This window comes from Trachinotus anak, unplaced genomic scaffold (assembly GCF_046630095.1).
Source record: "Trachinotus anak isolate AG129_WGS33_773 ecotype Australia unplaced genomic scaffold, CSIRO_AGI_Tana_v1 ptg000015l, whole genome shotgun sequence".
Classification (NCBI taxonomy): Eukaryota; Metazoa; Chordata; class Actinopteri; order Carangiformes; family Carangidae; genus Trachinotus; species Trachinotus anak.
In genome coordinates, this window is record NW_027273866.1 from 7732040 (window position 1) to 7754999 (window position 22960).

General features: G+C 41.3%; 3 protein-coding genes across 4 annotated transcripts in view; 2 read left to right on the forward strand and 1 right to left on the reverse strand.

Moving 5' to 3' along the window:
• The first annotated feature begins 8485 nt into the window (after positions 1-8485).
• LOC139633454 (actin, alpha cardiac muscle 1) lies at positions 8486-12295 on the forward strand. The gene is made up of 7 exons (XM_071499168.1): positions 8486-8560; positions 9098-9236; positions 9515-9839; positions 9936-10097; positions 10492-10683; positions 11693-11874; positions 11954-12295. Exons 2-7 carry the CDS (start codon positions 9108-9110, stop codon positions 12095-12097), a joined length of 1134 nt encoding a protein of 377 aa, XP_071355269.1. The 5' UTR covers positions 8486-8560; positions 9098-9107; the 3' UTR covers positions 12098-12295.
• Positions 12296-13560: 1265 nt separating this feature from the next.
• Positions 13561-17103, forward strand: LOC139633455 (gap junction delta-2 protein). The gene is made up of 2 exons (XM_071499170.1): positions 13561-14174; positions 14904-17103. The coding sequence occupies exons 1-2, from the start codon at positions 14104-14106 to the stop codon at positions 15745-15747; spliced, it is 915 nt and encodes a 304-aa protein (XP_071355271.1). The 5' UTR covers positions 13561-14103; the 3' UTR covers positions 15748-17103.
• A 136-nt stretch (positions 17104-17239) lies between these two features.
• The window catches only part of stxbp6 (syntaxin binding protein 6 (amisyn)), a 138533-nt gene continuing 132812 nt past the window's right edge, over positions 17240-22960 (reverse strand). Inside the window, exons 6-7 of one of the 2 annotated variants that reach the window (XR_011693740.1) lie at positions 17794-17897; positions 17240-17580 (exon numbers count right to left, since the gene is read on the reverse strand). Coding sequence is in view for 1 of the 2 variants with exons in the window: in XM_071499173.1 (XP_071355274.1) it covers positions 17886-17897 (12 nt within the window). In the remaining variant the exon portion in view is untranslated. Of the gene's footprint in view, positions 17581-17775; positions 17898-22960 lie in introns of those variants that run through there. The other variant, XM_071499173.1, reaches the window with a different exon arrangement.

Consider the following 22960-nt stretch of genomic DNA (forward strand, 5'->3'; position numbering starts at 1 on the left):
CCTTGTTGACTGATTTATTGTATACAGTATTTGACAGAAAATCCATGATGTAAAAATTTAAAGGTGAAGGTAAATGAAAAAATATAGAGAGAGCTGCAGTTAGGAGCAGATGAATTTCAAGTTTTATTTAATATTTTCTATTTAAGGTCACAGGGGGTTGAAGCTTATCCCAGCATGAGGTAGATGGAAGGCAGAAAGACAATTTTAAAACAAAACTAGAATTACCGCCTCAAGGCTTTTTGCCTCTGCCACTCAGATTAGCTTCAGGTTACATCCCTGTTTATCAAGAGTCATATAAAATATTAATAATTTGTGTAAAACTTTGTCATAATTGCTGTGTGAATTCTTGAGTTATGGCTAAAAAAGTATTTTGTGTGGTCACAGTGATCCTGACCTTTGACTCCCAAAATCTAGTCAGTTCATCCTCGAGTACAGCGAATGTTTGTACCAAGTTTGGAGAAATCGTAGCCATATTCTGATTGTTTACTTGATTTGTAGCCTTATTCTGATTGGTTGGTTTGTAGCCTTATTGTGATTGGTCAGTTTGTAACCGTGTTCTGATTGATTGATTTGTAGCCACATTCTGATTTGCTGATTTGTAGATGCGTTCTGATTGGTGGATGTGTAGTTGTGTTCTGATTGGTTGGTTTGTAGCCTCATAATGATTGATCGATGTATAGCCATGTTCTAATTGGTCGGTTTGTAGCTACGTTCTGATTTGCTGATTTGTAGCTGCGTTGTGATTGGTAGGTTTGTAGCCACATTTTGATTGATTTGTAGCAATTTGTATCAACCAGTCAGGACACAACTACAAACCATCCAATCACATTACAGCCAAAAACCAACCAACCAATAAGAATACAACTACACACCAACCAATCAAAACACAGCTGTAAATTCACTAACAAATCAGATTACAGCTAAAAACCAACCAACCAACTGGAAAAGAGCTGTAAACCACTTTTGGTCTATAAACTCTGAGAATGGCAGAAATATATGTACAGATATGTGTATATGGATAGAACTGGTATATGTATGTGTACACACACAGTATACACACACACACACACACACACACACACACACACACACACACACACACACACACACATATATATATATATATATTAGTAGTGTCTCATCAGAAGTCAGTAGATTCAATGTTTGAGCCCTCTAAATAACAAAAACAATTGCACAAATGAAACTAAGATGTTCTCAGAAAAGTGATGATATTGTAATGTTTTTCTTTGGTGGAAAATGTCCAGAGATTTCAGGCTAACAAATACACACACACACAAAGTTGCTGAGTGCTTCTGTCAGCAGTTCATAAACATTTTAAAAGCACTCTGAAAATGAGTGTGAAACCCTGGCAGGCAAATAAAATATGGTATGCCAACATCTCTTGCGAAAACTATAAAACTTTGAGATGGTGTCTAAAGTGCTGTGACCCAGTGGCTCAAAAACCTTCAAAGACACTTGTTTTTACTCATTGTTTCTAATGATGTGGGTCTTATGAAGTTGTTTGAGACTACAACTGGCTTTGGGTTAAACAAGTAAACTTGTTATTAAAGTTTTGTTTGAGGTTCTGGAGTCAAGGTTCAGGCCTCCTTTTCCGCCCCAAGACTGGAACCTTTGAAAGCAAACATCTTAAGGAGAGATTGAAAAGTTTGGACAAAAAATGCTCTGAAGAAGTCTGATCCTGTGGTTCAAAGTGCTGGATGGCTGCACTGAAGTTTTGACATTGTGGGTTCATGCCTGAGTAACTTATTGAATTTTGAAAGGCAGCACCCAGAGGAAAGGGTGAAAAGTTCTCAGCAAAGAGCTTTGAATGTGAAGGAGAACTGGGTCTGTGTGCTATGTATAATTCATCTGAGACACTATTGGATAATGTGCCTTTTGGACTTTTTTTGGTGCTTTTCTTTGTACCACTTTCGCATTCACACTATTGTAAATGCATAAATACAATAGCTGGTTCATTGCACAGTGTTCGATCCTGAGAATGCAAAAGGCACACTATCGAGTATACACTACATACTAGATGCGATAAAGCTATTTTAGATATATAGTACGTTGTACTTGGATAGAACTGGTGGAGTGATGAACAACACTGATACACTGAAATGTAGGTTGGCTGGTTCACATCTCCAAGTGATAAAATGCAAAAAGAAAATAAAAATTATCGATTTAAGTAGATGATGGTTGCGAGGAGGGAGATACTCAGCTAATGTTTCATATGTTGTTCAATAATTCATCGGTGTCAAGTAAAAACCATGAATCTCCATAGATGGTGATGTTGAAATTTCCCTTCATGGCTTAAATAAATTCTCTTACTTAGGTGAAATAATCTATTTTACACCAACTGGATTATCTGAAAAATGTATTGTTGCACAGCTGGAAACTTTTTGCAGGTCACAAAAGTTGTAAAAACAAGGTTTCAAATGTGATGATATAAAAACAGCAGTTTTTTTTTGGTTACAGAAGCTACATGTATAAGGTTGTTAAGCTTATAGCCTGGATGAAATTTCAGTGTTTTCTGTGCTAATACTGAGCTACTTTTTTATTGCCTGTTGTTCTCTATGCTGTATCTCAGAGGGACATAAGGCTATGTTTTATTCCATTTCTTTAAGGCTAGTTGTTAGGTTCAACCTCTGTGACTCAACCCAGTGTGCTCTGAGCTATCATGACAAATGGGCAAAGGATCGCTTGTGCTTGACCAAACATTTTAGAGGAATATCATGGTAAATTACCATTTTCATCTGGCTCATACTAATTTAGTGACCTTAAGTCACCTTTGCTGCTGTTGGGGTCAGTTTGGTTTGCTTCAGTAGATCTTAGTTAGGTTTTAAGGCCAGCTCATGGGAGTTGATCTTTTATGAAAAAAAATGGTTTCCATCAAAGCTTTTTTTCTTCTTTTATTTTTTAAATTACCGTGCAGTATTGACCAATCGGTTGATGCACGCCAACTCCCACCCTGCGCACAGTTCTGCTCAAGGTTTCTACCTGTTAAAAGGGAGTTTTTTGTTGCCTCTGTCACCAATTTCTTGCTTATGGGAGAATGTTGGGTCTCCATGAATAATATTGTATAACCTTATAATATTGTATAACCAATAACCTTGACCAATCACAATAAAAATGGTGCTCACATTAATGCATCAGTGATACTAATCGTACTTGGCTTTTAGCACTCTAGCCCTTATACTTGGAAAGATTTTGAATGCAGGGCTTGTAACAGAGCATTTTTGCATTGTTGTAGTGTTACTTTTACCTTTAAGTACACGATCTGCATACTTCTCTTTAAAAGTAAAAGAAGTTTGTGGCCTTTCAGATCACTTTTGAATATTTTAAAATATCGAAGGCTGACTTTGGCCTACGTTGACAGCAAACTTCAACAGTAAGTTCTCTGCAAAGGTCTCCTTCGGCTGAAAAGTCCAACTGAAGCACCTTTCCTACTTTTATGTTGTAATGCACTTTTGAAGCTGGTGGTGAGACGAACAGTAGAACGTGAAACAGAGTTATGGTTCAAAAGAAATCCCAGAGGTGCAGACTGGGTCATAAGGAGATGCAATAGAACAGCAACATTGGTGCATAAATGAACTATTTAATCGGGGCAAAATGTGCAATACTTAAAGCAATACTTTATTGATCCCTAAAGGAAAATTCTCTTTTGAAGCCAGAGAAGATTTAGCTTCATAACAGCGTCCCTTTAGCCGACAGGGTGGATGAATATTCCAATAAAAGCTACATATTGGAATTACTAATGTGTTGTTGCTGTAGAGGTTCAATTAAACAGTTTGAATATATGCAAGACTATCAGAAAGCAAAAGCCTATTTAGCTGAACTTCTTCGAGGCAAAGTGTTTGGGTACTTTCCTATCAGTTTTGAGTGGCACCGTGCGTTCTCAGCCACCACCAAAATAGCTCAGGATTCAATACTTAGGGACCCCTATAAAGATTTACCAAAATACTCTTGCTGAGCAGCCTACCTACAAATCTGGGTAGCTGTCTGTTTTGTAGCTTATTCAAATTTGATTCATGAATATTTCATTTTCAATCCAAAAGCGCCTTTCAACCTCATTTTTCCACCCCTCACTGTTGACTGATGAACACAGTGACAAAAACCTCACTCATTCTTTTAAATGCAGCTTTTAATCTAAGACAAATTCCTTTGAAAAAATGAGGTGGCCAATGCCCAAATGTGTGTTGCAATATTTATGTGAGCGTCATATGAGACCTAGTTAGATTGCTTTTTTGTCTGCCCAGTTCTGCTCCCAAACATCCTGAGGATAGAAGCCCCTTGCCAAAAAAAAAAAAAAAAAAAAAAATCTCCTGATTTGAATTCAACTTTCTCTGTTTTTCCTCCCAGAAGTCTTGTCAGAGGATACAGCAGGCGATACGCCTTGAAGCCAAGCTGACAGTGCCGTACTGAGAGCCTACAAAAGAGAGAGAGAGGGGCAAGCTGGTGAATTTTTCTGTGGGGTCTGAGACTGGCTATGGAAAAAGCCTGCTCCTACTGGCTGCAAGCAGACCTGGGAGGAAGAGAGAGGGGGATAAGTATAGCCCTCCCATTTCAATTAACCACATACTGCTCTGTAATTTCACCCTCACAAACGTGCATGCATGCACACACACACAAACACACAAGGTGAAGTGGGAACACTGGTAAATGGCTATGTGAGGAAATGTCAGATTGCCAGGCCTCAGAGTGGGACACTTCTCCAGTTCACAAGAGGAAGAGCTTCTCCTGGTTTCTAGTTTCCTAATGAGGAACTTTCATTGAGGTTTGGAGGCTGGACAATTTAAAAGTTTCAGTTACAGTTCAATAAGGTTAAGCTTTGGACAGGGCTGTAACCATCACTGAGGACAATGATGTCATGTGCTCTGTATATCTGGGAATTCACATTCTGCAATTAAGAAATAGCAGGTATTTTACAAGCTAGTTTCAGTATGTTTTGACTCAATTTACTTACATATCAAATAGAGGACTTGGACTGGGTGTCAATATTTATGACTATACAACCCTGTACTTTGAGGTAAGGGAAAATAATTTGACCTTTTCTGAAATACAAAATGGCAAATTCATGAGGCTAAAGCAAATCAAATGTAGTTAGGAGTTTTCTGGTTTCAATCAGGAACTATCTGATCAAAGAAAAAATGAACGAGCTGCAAGAGCTCATAAAAAACGTGATATTTTGACATCTTCTGCTACAGACGCATTTCACCACAAATGCTGAGGTTCAATATCCTACTTAAAAAAAGACAATATTATTTCTATATAAGCTTTTAATATGTATGAGTTGGCATTTAGACTTTGGAAAATCTCAGAAATCTTAGAAAATAGAATTTACAGAAAATATAATAGAGCAGTTAACTGGATAAATAAAACAAGAAAAATCCATGTAATGACATGAAAAGCTAATTACGGTTGGAAAAGATATATGTAATAAATGTGATGAGCATTTAAAACACTACTACTAAACAACTACTAACATAATGCATTAAGTAATTAAATAATTTAGTTCTTCGTTAGAGAAAAATTCTCGCATGTGATAGATTTCCTCTCCAACTTTCATCACTTGGTGTATGAATATAAATGGTGTTGCATTTTGTTTTGATTAAATGTAGCAGTTAGATAATAAACATAAACTTTAGCTTTTTGCCCTGCACCAGTTCATCAATCTGTAACTCTCTCCTCTGACAACACAATTTATATTCTGAGTTCATGCTCATACGGTTCGGAAAAATTTAACTGTGCATTTTAGGAAAGTGAGACTAACAGTATGTCAGCGATCATGAACAAGCACATGTTTGTTGTTCGACTGCAGCCAGAGTCAGGGTGATCCAAGCTCTGTGCTGGTTTGAGGTTCCCAGCAGAAGACTTCAACATAAGCCAACAGCTTGTCACTCAGTATTCAGTGCATGGGCCAGAAAGAGGACACCCAATTTTTTACTGAGCAATATGTTTCATGTCTTCTCTGCTGTGACCTTTAAATGGCCCCTGACGCTCAACACAGATAAATGCGCCATGTTGGAAAGAACAAAGTGCTTTCAGACCATTTGTATTGAGCGAGCTTTTGATGAACAGCTCAAATGCTACGATCTAGCAAAGGGACATTCCTATATATGTGCACATTATTGATTAGGTACAAAACCTTGCCTGCATCAGGCAAATGACTTCCCCTCAGGGTTCTTTAAAAGGGTTTGTACTCTGTTTATGATGTGAAATTCCCATAGAAAATCAATATGTTTTTTTGTTCTGGACAGTTTTGCCCTTACTATCTCATCTCTACTGCTGAGTAATGAGGCTGATCTCCTGGGGGGTCGTGAGTAGGAGGAGAATGATCGTGCCACAATGATTTCATCTCAGTAGCAACTGCTGAAGTGAAAGTCACACTACAGGACTATTTGAGCAGCCTCCAAGTGTCTCTGTCTAATCCAGGCAGTGGCACAAGATTTTCACACCCGTGGGTGCTCTGAGAGCGGGCACAACAAATATTTTACAGTTTAACAATGTTGTTGTATACATCCTGAGCCCTTTGACTAACAGTAATAGTACCCGTATGCGCTGTGAAAACAGATAGCCAAGGATAAATACTGAAATATAATTTTATAAGAATGGGATATTTTGGCCCAGGGACAAACTCCGTTCCCTCTTAACATTTCTGTTCTCCACTGACAGACTTAACTAAACTCTGGTCATAAAATGTTAGCGTTATTTGAATACTGGGGCAAAAGGATGTTTAAAGCAGACCACAGCCTACCACTCATTACATAAGACCAAAACAAAGAGTCACACAGTGAAGGGTTATGGCTCGGGGTCGGGTGACAGCAGCATATGATTCATGGCTTGCTGTGCCCTTTTGTCTTGTCCTCCTTGTGGTGGGACCATCCACTGCTCTTAGCCAATGTTATTTTACAGCCTTCAGAGCTTGCTCTCTGTCTGTTTCAAGCAAACCGGCAATGTCATTTCCTGTGTCTAGTTCTTTCCTCGGTGCAGGAATAAAGAAAGAATATGGCACATGTCACAACAAGAGATGTTCCTTTTTCCTCATTGTTTTGATGTTGGGAACAACAAATTATATCAACTTTGCTTTTGATTTATCTGTAAAGGTTTCTTACATGAAGGAATACATTACCTTGACTTTTATTCCATAAAAAGATAATCATTAATCCGGTGGTTGGTGTTTGAGGTAGTAGTATGTGTTCAGACAGTGGATGAGAAGTATGCCAAGGAGAATAAAATCTCTGCCCTGGATAACCTTTGATATTATATCTTGGCCAAAGTATTTCTCTCTGTTTTTGAGTGTGTACTGTGTGTTATAGACTAAATCTTTCTACTGAGGGCACTGAAAACATTTTTTAGTAAATTGTATATTGTATATTTTGTATTAAGATTTCTTCTCTAACATGTCAATAAAAGTAAAATATGCAAATGCAAAACCAAGAGAGCATAAATTTTAATAAATTCAACATTTTTCATATGCGGACACAGCATGTTGCATGGCCACCACATCAATAACTTCAAAGAAGCTCATTATAATAATGAAAACTCATTGATTTTATGTAAATGAAATATATTAATGCATCGGCAAAAATATTCCCTCTTTTACCATATGGTGAGTCCAGCAGGGTGCTGTCGTTTATGAACGTATGTGCAGGCTTTGCGTGAAATTTAATAAAACTGTTTTGACTGGGGACACACTCAACACCAAACTAAAATGGGAATGTTTGGTCGGCAGCAGTAGCTTCCCCATCTTTGTTGAAACAAGTCTGAAATGTGGGGTATGGAGTCAAACAGCTGCTGACACCAGCTGTGCGGCACAAGTGGTCCCTCCATTTGGTACTGTCGGGCTACATGTGTCCTACCAGTCTGATCTGATCAGAGAGGTTTCCAGAAATACAGACACAAAACTACTGGAATAAACTGGATTATTTAGAATATTTTTAAAAATCTGTCAATATTTACTGATTTATCAAACCCCTGTTTGGATATTCTGTAACAGCGGATATGGCTGACAGTACAAGACATTTTGTGACCCATATAGGTTCTTTAGACACCAGAAAGTAAGAGAAAGAAATGTGCCTCTTTCTGTTTAAAATCACTGATTCTACTACTGTGCCCTTCAATGTGATGTCAGTTTGCCTTTGTTAAAACACTAATATTAAAGGAGGACTGTACTGACAATAGATAGAAATATGTTATACTTCCTGTGTCATTCATTTGAGTAGGCTCTCCACAGTGACAGAGGGGTTTTACAATAATATTATAGAGATCTATCCATACGGAAAAGATCAAAAGGAAGCCTGTCATTGTTTCCCTGCCCTCTCCGGTGCCCTCCATACATGGGCTGCAGGCACAGATGTCTGCCTGGGAGTCCCCTCTCCTTGTCATGCCATTCATGGAGTGGCTGTTGTCAATGGGGCAATGGGCTACCAAATATGGAGAAGGGGTCGCACTGCTCAGCCCCATCTCACTGACACTTGTCAGAGTATAAATTGGTTCAACTTGACATTTCGGCACCCCTGGTTTACACTCTCAAGATCCAGCGCCTGGTGCTGATCTGGTGAGTATCTACAGGGGCTGACTAAAGGAGGACTAAATAAAGCCAACCGGTGGATTTATCACAAGGCAATGGATACAGGATTTTAACAGGAATGATGGTCACCTCCATCTTTGACTAACCAAATGTTACCATCTAACTGCAAAGGATCATGTCTCCTCATATGCCTGTGGTCCATCATCTTTTGTTTTTCTTTTGCTGATTGTGGGTAACTGCTTTTGTGAAAATACTAAAAAGATACTAACTTTGCACAGCACTAATGTCAGTGACCCAGCAAAATAAATAAAAAAATACTAACCCAGTCTGAAGTCTGAAATACTAACTCAATCCTTTAACATAACACTTCTATATGATGTACTATGTGCATCAATCACTATGAGCTTTAACTAACCCCCATTTCATGGGTTGTTTGTCCACAAAAAACGACCTTAGGTGTGTTGATTGTTGTGTCTGAGAAGAAGATTTCTTCAATCATCCAGTTCAAAACAGACAGGGAATTTCATGACTGGATCTAATATTGCTACGGCGTGTGTGTTGCAGAGCTGACGTCATGTGCGACGACGAAGAGACCACCGCCCTGGTGTGCGATAACGGCTCCGGCCTGGTGAAGGCTGGCTTCGCCGGTGATGACGCACCCCGCGCCGTGTTTCCGTCCATCGTTGGTCGCCCCCGTCACCAGGTAATGTGAACTGCACATGAACCCCACAGACCTATTAAGATAATGAACTTCAAACAGAAAAAAACAATAAATGTCTTTGGATGAGGGAGGATCATCCGTGCGTAATTGCGCACCAAAGTTCATCTACATTTCAGCTGATGACGGAGGAAAACCAGACCTGTTTTTTTTTTTCTGAAAACACAGTTTAGTTGTGCATATTGTTGTGGTGATGAGTATCTGCGATGATTAGTAGTAGTTATCCCACCACATCACTAATTCCTGGACCCTCCTGTTATCAGGGCGTCATGGTTGGTATGGGACAGAAGGACTCATACGTCGGCGACGAGGCTCAGAGCAAAAGAGGTATCCTGACCCTGAAGTACCCCATCGAGCACGGCATCATCACTAACTGGGACGACATGGAGAAGATCTGGCACCACACTTTCTACAACGAGCTGCGAGTGGCTCCAGAGGAGCACCCCACCCTGCTGACAGAGGCTCCCCTCAACCCAAAGGCCAACAGAGAGAAGATGACTCAGATCATGTTTGAGACTTTTAATGTCCCCGCAATGTACGTGGCCATCCAGGCCGTGCTGTCCCTATACGCTTCTGGACGTACCACAGGTAGCCTATGACGCGTTCCCCAGGTGTGAAAGAGATTTTGCTCAGCGAGTTGGTATAAGAATTTAATCTTTTTCATCCTTTTTTATTGATCCAAAGGTATTGTCCTGGACTCCGGTGATGGTGTGACCCACAACGTGCCCATCTATGAGGGTTACGCTCTTCCTCACGCCATCATGCGTCTGGATTTGGCCGGTCGTGACCTCACAGATTACCTCATGAAGATCCTGACTGAACGCGGATACTCTTTCGTCACAACTGGTGAGTAAAAACTACTCATCCAGACCTCTGACAAGGTTAAAGCACTGCACGTTTCCACATCACAGTTATTTTAACACTCTAATAGGTCTACACACACTTTTTTTCCCACATTCTCACACATCATTAAAAACATACACAAAATTTAAAACTGGGTAATTTCTAGATTCCAATTATCCATCTGCGCCATAAAATGAATTAAAAACTTGGAACACTACTTTGTTTTGTAAACTATAAACTTCTCCCCAATGCAATAGTTTAAGCTCAGCTGGGAAAAATAAATTACAAACCAGGGGAAGAAATGTACTTTTCACGTACACAATGGGACTAATGGCCACACTGTTTTGATAAGTTTAATGAAGCACATTTATAACTTCACGTCACTTCATCCCTCCAGCTGAGCGTGAGATCGTGCGTGACATTAAGGAGAAGCTGTGCTACGTCGCTTTGGACTTTGAGAACGAGATGGCCACCGCCGCCTCCTCCTCCTCCCTGGAGAAGAGCTACGAGTTGCCCGACGGTCAGGTCATCACCATCGGCAATGAGCGCTTCCGCTGCCCGGAGACCCTCTTCCAGCCCTCATTCATTGGTGCGTAAAGGCGAGCGCACACATTCAGGAACTACTTTAGTTGCAGTGACACTGTCCAGGGAACATACAGTAACTTAACTTTATAGTCTTTAACTATCACAATTAACCAGGGGTTTTAAATAACTTTTAATGATGAATTAACTTTTGAGGAAGTTATAAGGTAACACTTGTTTTTGGCATAAATCAGCAAGGAGCAGTGTTCGTGCATTTTAATCACGTGATTTTACCCCACTAGTGTGGAAAAAGGTGTGTTTAGATAGAACCTTAAGGACAATTTTAAGGTACTTATTTCACTTGAGCATTCCCGTTTCACACCATGTTATAATTTGACTTCAGTAGCCTACATTTCCGTGAAATCTTGTAGTTACTTTTTATTCTACAACATTGCTGTGACATGCAGGTACTTTAGGCACTATAGTTACAAAGGTTTCTGTACAAAGCATGTGATTAACTCATAAGCTATGATACAGCATCAGCTACAACATTAAAATTGTTTATATATCATTGCAACAATAATTAATCTCAAAATATTTTGCTGATAATAGCTGCTTCTGTACTTTACCTAAGCAAGATTTTGCAGGCAGATTTTTTTTTTTTATCGTGATATTGTTACTTTTCTTTCTTTTACTGAAGTAAACGGTCTGAATACTTCACCTCCACCGCTGCTTGCTTACAAATCTGATGTAAATCTTCGGCCGATGTGGAACAGCATCAGAGTAAACTTTTAAAGTAAACTGAAAATAGAGGTGTTTATTGCTCACATTAGTGGTTGGCTGCCCGATTAGGATCACTAACTGGAGGTCACAGTTGATCCACCTTCAATTTACCACATTACGGCCGATAAATAGACGTGCGTGATCTGAAGCTGGGGCTTATTGGTCACATTTGTGCCGCGGAGTGCGCAGCTGCTGGCGGAGCTGTCCACTTCAGCACCTGTTGGGACAGCTGATGGCTTGGGGGGGGGGGGGGGGGGGTAAAACTCACTAACTTGGCTGCTGTGTTTGCACAGGCATGGAATCTGCGGGCATTCACGAAACCACCTACAACAGCATCATGAAGTGCGACATTGACATCCGTAAGGACCTGTACGCCAACAACGTCATGTCCGGCGGCACCACCATGTACCCTGGTATCGCTGACCGCATGCAGAAGGAGATCACTGCTCTGGCCCCCAGCACCATGAAGATCAAGGTAACTTTGACTGGCTGTTGCACTACTGTAACATTTCTAGGGAGCGGGGTCCCAGATGAACCTGTGTGTTTGCGTTTAGATCATCGCCCCCCCTGAGAGGAAGTACTCCGTGTGGATCGGCGGCTCCATCCTCGCCTCTCTGTCCACCTTCCAGCAGATGTGGATCAGCAAGCAGGAGTATGATGAGGCTGGACCTTCCATCGTCCACAGGAAGTGCTTCTAATCACCAGACTGACCCCCCCCCTCACTCTCTTCACCCTTATCTCCTCCCTTCTCTGCCAAAAAAAAAAAAAACCTAATTTATGGCTCCAAAGCAGAAATTCGTATGTTGTTGTCAAATTCTTTGTTTACGCTCAAGTGCAATTTATATGTGGATATGTATAGGTTTATAAATAAACGAGAACCGGGACTTCCAACCGAACACGTTTTCTTTATTCCTTTCTGAAGAGATAACAAGAACCGGGTTCAGGATCCACAACAACCTCTCTCCTCCTCTCTCTCTCTCTCTCTCTCTCTCTCTCTCTCTCTCTCTCTCTCTCCCTTTCCCCTCTGTCTTTCGAAAGCGAGCGGGGCCCTGCCCTCTCGTCACGTGATGGATAAGTAAAGGTTAATAAAGATTTGAATTAGAAAAGATTACAGTGAGCGGAGAGGATAAGCCACCTCATGAGAAATTAACCTCACAAAGTTTCACTGACTGAAAACACCACTGTCATGTGACCGGTAATCCCCCGTCTCCCAGGCTGGACACGGCGCTCACACTGCCTACCTGCAAACACACCGGCAGACAAGTAACGATCACAAACACACCACACATCAGAGGGACAATTCATTAGGATGCATCGCTTTGATTGGCCGGGCTGTGCGGAAGAGCAAATTTAGAGCAGGTCAGTCTGCAGGCGTGAATGTAACTCCAGCTCAAAAGGGACAATCACACAAATAACTACGACTTCAATGTCAAACCACACGACGGTCTAGTACTAGAGTGCATGCACGATGCAACGCCGTAAGTTGATCAAATCTCACAGCAATATGTAGGGCGGGGTCACATATTTTGTTTCTATTTTTAAACCTCCACACAGACAAAGAGAGAGAGAGACAGACGGGCAGGCCGAGAGACGGGAAGGCAGGCAAAGCAGGCTGCCTTGTAAAGCGATTAGCAACTCGGATGGTACTTTCACTCTGTCACTGCATCCAGAGCATCATCTTTGCCCGAGGTGGAAACAACAGCTCTACCAGCCGGGCCAGCAGTCTGCGGCATGGTGAGGGGTTCCTCTGGGCATGCCAGGCTATCCCTGCCAAGAACGGGAGATTAGATCCTTTTATAAAGCCGTGTGGCCCATAGGCTTTGGTGAGATGCACAGAACAATAGGTTTGGTGAAACGGTGTCATATGCTGCACAAGACCCCTCAGTCTTTGCAAATCTCTTAATATCACTGATAACTTCAAAACACAGAGAAGTCGCACTGACCCTTTGTGCCCGGGACGCGGTGCACCCACAAAGGATGGAGGAGGATGTGGTGCACATGTGGTTGTGAAGCTCACTGAGATGAGTAGCGGTACAATACAGTCATGGTTAGAGGGTCTGATTCTCATGTGGAGCCACGCGTGTCAAAGTGTATCAACTGAAGGTACCGTAGGCTGCACAATCTCCCGTGGACACAACCGTCCACAGGAGTGTCCACTGAATGGCGCAAGCTGTATACAAAACTGAAATATTGAAAAACCAGGAACCGTGGTTCTCCTGGCTGCGCTCCACGGACCTGTCTGCGCGTATGTGACGCATGGGAGGGGGCAGACTACTTAAAGGCGGATTAACGCTGGCAAGACATTAAATCCAACCTCCCTCCATCCAGACGCAGCGCGCAGCCCATCAACCTGATCTGAAGATCGAAAATAGGAGGGCTTATAGTAATCAGCCCTTCAGACTCCCATGACAAGGAAGAGTGTGGAAGCGTCGTGGGAGCGCTCGGCACACACAGCAGGACGTTCGCTGGCGTTGCGCGCTCAGCACATAACCCAGCAGACAGCGCGCAGAGAGACAGAGAGAAGCGAGGACGGCAGCGGCATCCCCCGACGGATGCATCTTTTTTTTTAGCTGAAATCGGAAGCTTTGGAGACCGACGACAACAAGAGGCAGAGAGAAGCGGGACGGGAAATAACGCGCTTTTTTTTTTTGGAGGGATTTGAACACAGTGCTGTTGTGCCCTCGTCTTCTCCGGATGCTCAGAAATGGGGGAATGGACTATACTAGAGAGGCTCCTGGAGGCTGCTGTCCAGCAGCACTCTACTATGATAGGAAGGTAAGATGATCAGCAAAAAGCAAGAACAACCGAAGAAACGCAGCAGCCTCCAGGATCGTCTTTAGCATGGTTCCCAGCCCCCCGTTTCTGTGTTGTGCCTCAAGGATCTTCTGTAGCATGGTGCCCAGTCCTTCGTGTCTGTGTTGTGGATTTTTCTGTCTTGTTTCACAGATTTCCTTCTTTTTGTCCTCCTAAACGAGGCGGCCGAGTAAAAAACCAGTTAACAGCTGTCTTTTCCGAACCTGGGATGGTTCAGCCTTAACTAAACAAAAAAAAAAAAAAAAAAAAAAAAAAGAAAATCATCTGTCATTTCATGTATTCATTCATCCACTTATCCATTTGATGTGTGTTGGTGAGTTTGAGTGGTGGTTGTGCACTCAGTGGTGGCAGGAAGAGATTGGGCGATGGGAGTCGGCGTTATCACCTCTTTCCATTAACAATGCTCACACAGGTACAGTCAAAGCAACGCCGATTGCTTACGTGTCACTTCAGCCATTCAATCTCAAAACACATACAACACAGATCCACATAATAAGCAGCACATAGCATCCTCATCCTCAAGAGCGTCCTGTTTCAGGACTGGACAGCTCCCTAAATCCAGCACACCCAGAATTGGATCCTGAGCGCTTCAGCCACCGAGGCAGCGCACAACCCAACCACATTTGGTGTCAGTTAACACATATATTTACACTTATTTTCACATTGTTTGTTTGTGTCCTTGCTTTTTAGGATCCTACTAACAGTGGTGGTCATCTTCCGGATTCTAATCGTAGCAATAGTTGGAGAGACTGTCTATGATGACGAGCAAACCATGTTTGTTTGTAACACCTTACAACCGGGCTGCAACCAGGCATGCTACGACAAGGCATTTCCCATTTCACACATTAGATATTGGGTTTTTCAGATCATCATGGTGTGCACCCCGAGTCTCTGTTTTATCACATACTCGGTGCATCAGTCGGCCAAGCAGAAGGAGCGGCGCTACTCGACAGTCTATCTGACACTGGACAAGGATCAAGATTCACTGAAGCGAGACGAGAGCAAAAAGATCAAGAACACCATTGTTAACGGAGTACTGCAAAACACTGAGAACTCCACCAAAGAAGCCGAGCCGGACTGTTTAGAAGTCAAAGAGATCCCTAATTCGGCCATGAGAACTACAAAGTCCAAAATGAGGCGGCAGGAGGGCATCTCCAGGTTTTACATCATCCAGGTGGTTTTCAGAAACGCGCTGGAAATTGGCTTTTTGGTGGGTCAGTATTTCTTGTATGGATTCAACGTCCCGTCGGTGTACGAATGTGATCGCTACCCCTGCATAAAAGATGTCGAGTGCTACGTCTCCAGACCCACGGAGAAGACAGTGTTCCTGGTGTTCATGTTCGCGGTCAGTGGGTTTTGCGTGGTGCTGAACCTGGCCGAACTCAATCATTTGGGCTGGAGGAAAATCAAAACGGCCGTGCGGGGTGTGCAGGCTCGGCGGAAGTCCATTTATGAAATCAGAAATAAGGACTTGCCGAGGATGAGTGTGCCTAATTTTGGCCGCACTCAGTCCAGTGACTCTGCTTATGTGTAACACCTGAGGAGGAGGAGGAGGAGGAGGAGGGTGTGAAAACATGTATAAAACATAAAACAACAGAAAACCATGATGGACATGATGGACAGCTCCGCACGCCTAAATTCGTGTCATGACTTCAAGAGTGGGCAGATTTTTTTTTGTTTTTGTTTTTTTGTTTTGTTTTTGATTTGTTGGTCTTTTAAGGACTTCATGGCAAGCGTGGATTACACGTTTGTTTACTTATTTATTATTGCACTGATGCAACTTTTTAGCAACGTTTATACTCTGTAAGATGCTAAACGGAGACCATGTTTAACGTGTTCACATATTTACTCTTTGTGTGGGCTGTTCTGCTGTACTTGAAGAGAGTAAATGCAAAAATTGCACTAAGAGGTGAACACTTGAGAGCCTGACCTTATATCCAAAAACGTGCTACTGACCTGACGGTGTTTGTAAGACATTTACTTTCCACCTGTTTTTGGCACCAACCCAATTAAATGGCACCATACACAGTGGTTAAACGGACGAAATCTACCACCCAGATTTATATATGAATACATATATAAATCCCTACTGACAATGGTTCGACCTAGTTGAAATACATCAGCGTAATTCATGTTCTTTTCTTTTTCTTATTTTTTCTTTTTTTGTTGCCTGTGTTGCACCACTGACCTTAACATATGTAACCATTCCATTGCTTTATAGCTGACTTGCAAAACAGTATCTGGTGAATCTGCTGCAAACGCTAACGTCTGACTTCCTTAATTTATAACACACCAAAGCGCCCACTGCTTTTATTTGTGAAGTGTTCTCTTGCTTTTGTGTAATCAAGTGCCATACTTGTATATAAACATAATATATATGTATACATATAAATATATAGATATATAATAATCATCATGAAAGCTGATTCCCTGCTTGGATTATGCTAAATGCCGCCCAATTTTTTTTTTTTTATTTGCTTTAAATGTATTTGTTGTGATTTAAATGACAAAAAAAAAAACAAAAAAAAAACCCAATAATAATAATAAGATATACAGTTTTCTCTGTTTTATTTTGCAAATGACTGGAAAAAGAAATGAAGTGCTAGTCTTTTTTTATAAACAAGAAGAAAATGTCCCCAATCAAAGCTGAACAAAACTGGAAAATAGCACAAATTGACATTTTTATCAAAGAATGGGCAATAGAAATCTGCTCTGGTGCTACAGTTTTTCATAGAATGGTTTTAAATGTAACCCGAAACAGACCAGAAAAAAAAAAACAAAAAAAAACATCTTTTTTTTTTCTGTGGAAAATAAAAGTGGGATTCGTGTACACCAGAAATGTGTGAGGTGCAGTACTTTGTGTCTGCTGCTCCAGCTTGTCTTGACTCACCTATCACACATATATATTTATATATATGTCCAGTGGAAGTTTTGCCTTGGTGCAGTGAAGACGTTAGCCACACCCACTCTGTATTTAAAAAAAAAAAAAAAAAAAAAAAAAAAAACTACTGCAGGACACACCTTGAACAAGATCTCATCTCTCTGTGTTGCAATACTGATACTGCTTTCATGAGACACATCAATACTTATGCTCCATAACAGAGTGGCCTACGGGAACCTTCCCGGCCTGCATCAAATCAGACACTGCCTACAGCCCTTACAGTGAGCTATTCATTTGCAGGGTCTCACTATGGACTTAGTTTGTGACTTTCCTTGTACTCTGCAGGAATGACAAAAAGCCGATCATGGCTCTGAATACTGAGGGGGGGGGGCTGCCCTTTCTTGTGCCCTGCTCATCCCGTCTTCACACATTTGAGAAAGGATGAAAGAATGCAGCTAGCGTTGAGGGTAAGGTGGTGTACTCCTCCTGAAGGTCAGAATGAAAACAAAAGGTGGGGAGAGAAAAAAGAGGTGGTGCACAATGATATACCCGCGCAAGAAAGAGAGAGAGAGAGAGAGAGGAGCAGAGACAGTGAGAGTGAGCAAGAAAGAAATAAAAGACACAGAGAGATAAAAATGAGATATTTGCAGCTGACCATTGCAGGTGATCAGGGGAGGGGCTGGTCTTTTCATGATTCACCTGCCAAGATGACTCTGCAAAGCCAGGAGGAATCGAAGAGCAGCGGCACCGGCACATCCATCTCCAACTCAGCAGGGACCCGAGATTTCTCCCTAAGTCATGAACTTGAAAAAAGAAAAACAGAAGAAAGAAGAACCGTTTGTCAACTTCGGTCTGATGCAATGCAGTGCACGCCTCTATGCATCTTTGTCTCCCTCTCTTTTCTCCCTTGCTCATCTGTAGCTATTTCTGGGACTCAATTGCTACAATACAAAACCTTCAAACTATTAGGGTTCAATATTCACTTAAAAGCATCACAGAATTTAAGAAAATGAATAGGTCGAGCTTTGCAAATAAGCGCAGAAAAATAATTAGATTCAACAAGGAATTTGAAGTGTCTACTGTACGTTTACAGTGCAGTGTTTAAATGCAACTGTCATCATTTTTGATGCTTTGCTTCCAACCTGGTTTCAAACTCCAGCAAAATGGCAGAATTATTGGGGTATGTTCCAATGCAATTATGCATGCTGTCATGCATTTACATCATGTGAGTGTTGCAGGGCTCAGCAGAGATTACACTGTACCTGTGTGTCTGCAATTTTTGTAGTCATGACAGCCAGGTTACAGGCTGCATAGAGAGCGTTTGGCTGGTAGCATGAAGAAATACACACGGCAATTCGCTTGGTTTCAGATTTACACATTTAAGACTATGCAAATTTACTGTTGATAGTGATTAACTAATCTCAAGGACCCATGCATTCATCAACTGGCCTCCTGACAACTGCAGCAGAACACACCAAGGCTGCACACAAGCTATTTTAAGACCACAAGGCAAAACACTGCAGGAACACCTCCAATTTCAAGTGATTCAAGGTGCTCAGGGTGAAAGCAGGGATTTTTAGAGCCATAATCCCCCCCCTCTTAATGCGAGTCATCAACAAAGAGGTACCCTTATACTGAAGGAGAGGTCTTCTCCCTGGGCATGTACTGTAGGAGAGGAAGGCACTCAGCTCATAAACAAACTGCTTCTTTTATGAGCAATGTGGGCTTCTTCATCATAACAGTGTCCACCTTCATTCAAGACAGAAAAGTCTTATGCTACACACATTAGTCTGTAGGGTGTGTGGTGTTATTTTATTTTGAATTAAAATCCCCACTTCCATAAATTAGGAATAAAAAGTGGAACTGCACATACTCATCTACTTTTTCAGTGATCCAAACCAATAATTTACCTTAAATGTCAGACAAAACCTAAATATTCAGTATTTAAGGTTTTCAGTTTGATTTTACATGAGTACAATTTAATGTAATATTCTCAGGTCAGCAGACAGGCTGTTCCAGTTGAACCCAACCCTGTATGAGTTGATTTCCCTGTTTTTCACCACTGTATAGATTATTAAAGTCCCCAGTATCATATAAGGTATATTTATTATGAGTCAAAGTCTGACTGGTGCAGATTTAAAGTGGGTGATGAGGCTAAAATTATAGCATTAAAACTGTGTGTTGCAGTACAGATATTTTCATGTCATATTCCCTCAAACCTTAGATCTTAGGTCACCTTGGGTCACAGTTTGTAAAGATTTTGTCCGGAGGCACCTGCTCTCAGAGAGATTTTACAGAACTGTAAAATGTTGATGCTGTAGGGGAGGATAATGAGCGCTACCATAAAAAGGTCTTCCACTGTAATCCTGTCTATGTCCAAACCTCATAAGTATGAAATATCTGTAGATTAAACTATTCCTGAAACACTGCAAAGCTGCAAAATGAGACTGGTCGTACTGACGCTGGTGTGGTCTGGGTTTATTAGTCAAAGATGTTTTCTACTTCAGACATTAACCAATTAGATTTTGTGTTAAACATTATGTTGGATTTACACTAACAGGTATGGTATTACATATTGAACTCCATAATAGTTTAGCTCCGGGCCTGAGTCTAATTCAGGGTTTGATAAGCAGATCCACTTGTTTCTTGGTTGTTTTCTCAGGAGATGGACAAATGAAGAATGTTCAGTGGTTTGGAATTGCAGATGTGATATATCCTGACTTAGAGTGTTTTTTTATTCGAGGGACAAGGCCAGACTGGCACAGGTGAGTGATGGTGCTGGAGCAGTGACATCTTTATTAACAATCATGGCCGCCACCTTACATCATACTGACAACGCCCTGGAATAAGGTGTAGATGAGGACAGTTGACTCCAAAAACTCCAAAATACAACCAAATAAATCATAAAAGGAGTCTAAAAATTTGAAGCTTATGATATGGTGTCTATTCAGTCATAATTATCTATCATAAAGTTTATTATCTTTCTCCTATTATTTTATATTTAATTAAAAGTATAAAACTGTATGAAAAAAAAACAGGAAATTTATGTGTGTAAGATATTGTTAAAATACTGAAGAGTGGAGGGAATTCCTACAGTACAATCCCCAGTTTTCTTGCAGCGTACTCTGCTCTGTGTGACCTCTCAGAAAATGTTACACATTTAACCACAACTTTCACCTGAGAGTGAATCCTGCAATCCCTGTGCCCCAAAACAAGCACATCCTTCCAATTTCTCCTCTTTTACCAATCTAAAAAGAGAAGGATGGCTCCGGGGGAGCGCTGCTTTAAATCTGTCTTTTGCACAGATTAGTGCATGAAAGGGGGAGAGCAAACAGAAGAAAAACAGTGAATGCGGGTCTTTTTGATCCACTCAGCCAGAAGCAATGAAATTAGCCTGGTTACCGCACCACATATGCACGGCATAGCATGGCATAGGCAGATATGGCAGACATTGAAACAGAACACACTTGATGTTTGCACCCATGCGAGGGAGGAAGCAGTAAAACATTTTCACAGTGTGACCAAGTTTCGAACTTTCCGTCTGCCAGGGGAGCAAAAGCATCCACAATGTTCTGGCTGTAGAGCAGATTTCTCTGTCTCCAGCCACAATAGTTTCATTCCCTCCACTCTGCTTTATAGCTGCTCAAAGAGGCAGAACACCAAACTGTCGTTCTATGAATTGCGCTTTGGGTGTTCTGTCTTTAAACTTCTCCGCTTTAATGAAATCTTCACGATTCAGGGACAAAAGGACAGAGAACATTAGACTGCACAGAGGGATTTGGCTGGCTGGTTTGGTTGGTGGTGGGGCCACATTGGCCCATACAAAAGGATTTGGTAGAAAATAAGCGCTGCTGGCACTGACAAAATATACCTGACAGACCTGACAGCAGATTAATTTCTCATCCATTTTTTAATGTGACCCCAGGATTAAGAACATTAGCGGATTATACACAGATTTGTCAGCCAGAGGTTCATAGTGGGACAGCCAGCACCTGTGTGAGGACACAACGCACCGAAAACTGATGAAGTCCTCCTCTTCTGAACCAGGTAGGTCGGATTTGTCTTTGTTTTACTAATTATTTTCTTTAAATTCACCATCTTTTTGTTTAGAGGACGCAGCATTTATAAGCTGCAACCTATAGGATACTACAGTTTTTTGCCATATTGCACCAACTGTCAAACTGTTAAGTAGTTTGTCATTAAAACAAAGCAGACAGCGCCAGGCCACACTGCAGCAAAAACAAACCCTAAACAATTTCCTGTTTGTGACATCTTTAATTTCCCTCCAGGTGACAGCTCATTCTGACACCCATTGCTCGTTCTTTCTACACCCACTCGCCTCCTCTGCATTCCCTAATAGCTTGTACTACACACAGTCCATCGACCCTGATAAATGTTTAGGTTCTGCACCATTACACAGCCAATAAAAATCAGTGGCTGGCAAGTCTTAATCGGACACAGTGGCGTCGCCAGCCAATTGGACTTGTACTGATATCGGAGGCACAGAATAGCAGAGTGCTTAGGAAGATGGCAGAGACAGAGACAGAGGTATAGAAATATTCATTTACACCAACCCACACTGAAATGCAATCACACACAGAGAAGAATATGAATCACTACTGTGTATTGCAGAGGCACACAGGGAAAGAAGATAATACCCGTGTTGTAAGATTCACAGACCACCATTTAATTTGATGAATCTACTATATATATATATATATATATATATATATATATATATATATATATATATATATATATATATATATATATATATATATATATATATATATATATGGAAAGAAAACCAGTAATGACATGCAAACAAAGAGAAGGAGAAACAACAACAAATATCACTGCTTTGATGGTGAATTCAGATGTTTCTAAATCCCAGTGGATGTGTAAGATTACACAATGTGGGCTGGTCTCACTGACTCTGCTGCTGCTGCTTGGTTTGCTGATCGTCTACTTGACCCCACTGTGGTTTACCTTTGGACTCTGCATGAACCGAGCACACTGCCGTCTGATTTTTCTCAGCTGATTTTCTCTGAGTATCTCTTCCTTCCCTTCCTTATTTCCTTACCCTCCTGCCATGGAATCTACCTCCCTCTTTCTCGCTCCCTTCTTCAGTCCTGTCAGTTTCACTACCTCTCTCATCTCTTTCTCTCTCTCCCTCCTTAGTGTGTTTCTGTTCCCTCCCTTCTTAACCTCTCCCACTCCTTCACCCATCCCCCCACTCCCACTGCCGGTTTGCCGTGAATCACATGGTTGTCATTTTATTGAGCTCCAAAGAAAGGTATAAGATCACACTTCACATTGCTGCTTTCAGTCTTTTATTGATGGAGCAAAAAGTACAGGTGGTGGATTGCAGCTAAAGCTGGTTTGCTGAAACAGCAAATGTATCAAAACACAACACAAACATTTGAAAATGTAAGCAAGGTTATTAAAAGTGAATTGTGCAACATGAACCTATAAACTGGCATGAAAATGAAGCTGACAATAGGTCAGACTGTGCAGGATAAATTTGAAATAGCAGTGTGACCTTTATGTAAAGACATCCAACCAAAACAAAACAGAAACACAACACAACACAAGAAAACACCTAAATATGTTACAGCCCGGTTACTCTCCACTGCACTCTCCTGCTTTCTGTGATAACTTAAAAACAGCTACATTTACTATTTATTCAGATTTATATATTTTACCTGGGGGAGGTTACTGGTTGGATGCTGACCAATGTCTGGTATGTTTTGATGCTTTTTGGTTGTTGGAAGGCTTTAAATCGAAAAGTGAAACACAAAAACTACAGAGTTGAACTAGTGACCATCTGGCCATGGGAGCACACCAGCGTCGCATCCATCAACAT

Coding starts and splice junctions, on each gene's coding strand:
- LOC139633454 (XM_071499168.1), top strand. CDS start 9,108: ATGTGCGACGACGAAGAGACCACCGCCCTGGTGTGCGATAACGGCTCC. Junction 9,840..9,935: donor CGCTTCTGGACGTACCACAG/GTAGCCTATGAC, acceptor ATTGATCCAAAG/GTATTGTCCTGGACTCCGGT. Junction 10,098..10,491: donor ATACTCTTTCGTCACAACTG/GTGAGTAAAAAC, acceptor TCATCCCTCCAG/CTGAGCGTGAGATCGTGCGT.
- LOC139633455 (XM_071499170.1), top strand. CDS start 14,104: ATGGGGGAATGGACTATACTAGAGAGGCTCCTGGAGGCTGCTGTCCAG. Junction 14,175..14,903: donor CACTCTACTATGATAGGAAG/GTAAGATGATCA, acceptor CTTGCTTTTTAG/GATCCTACTAACAGTGGTGG.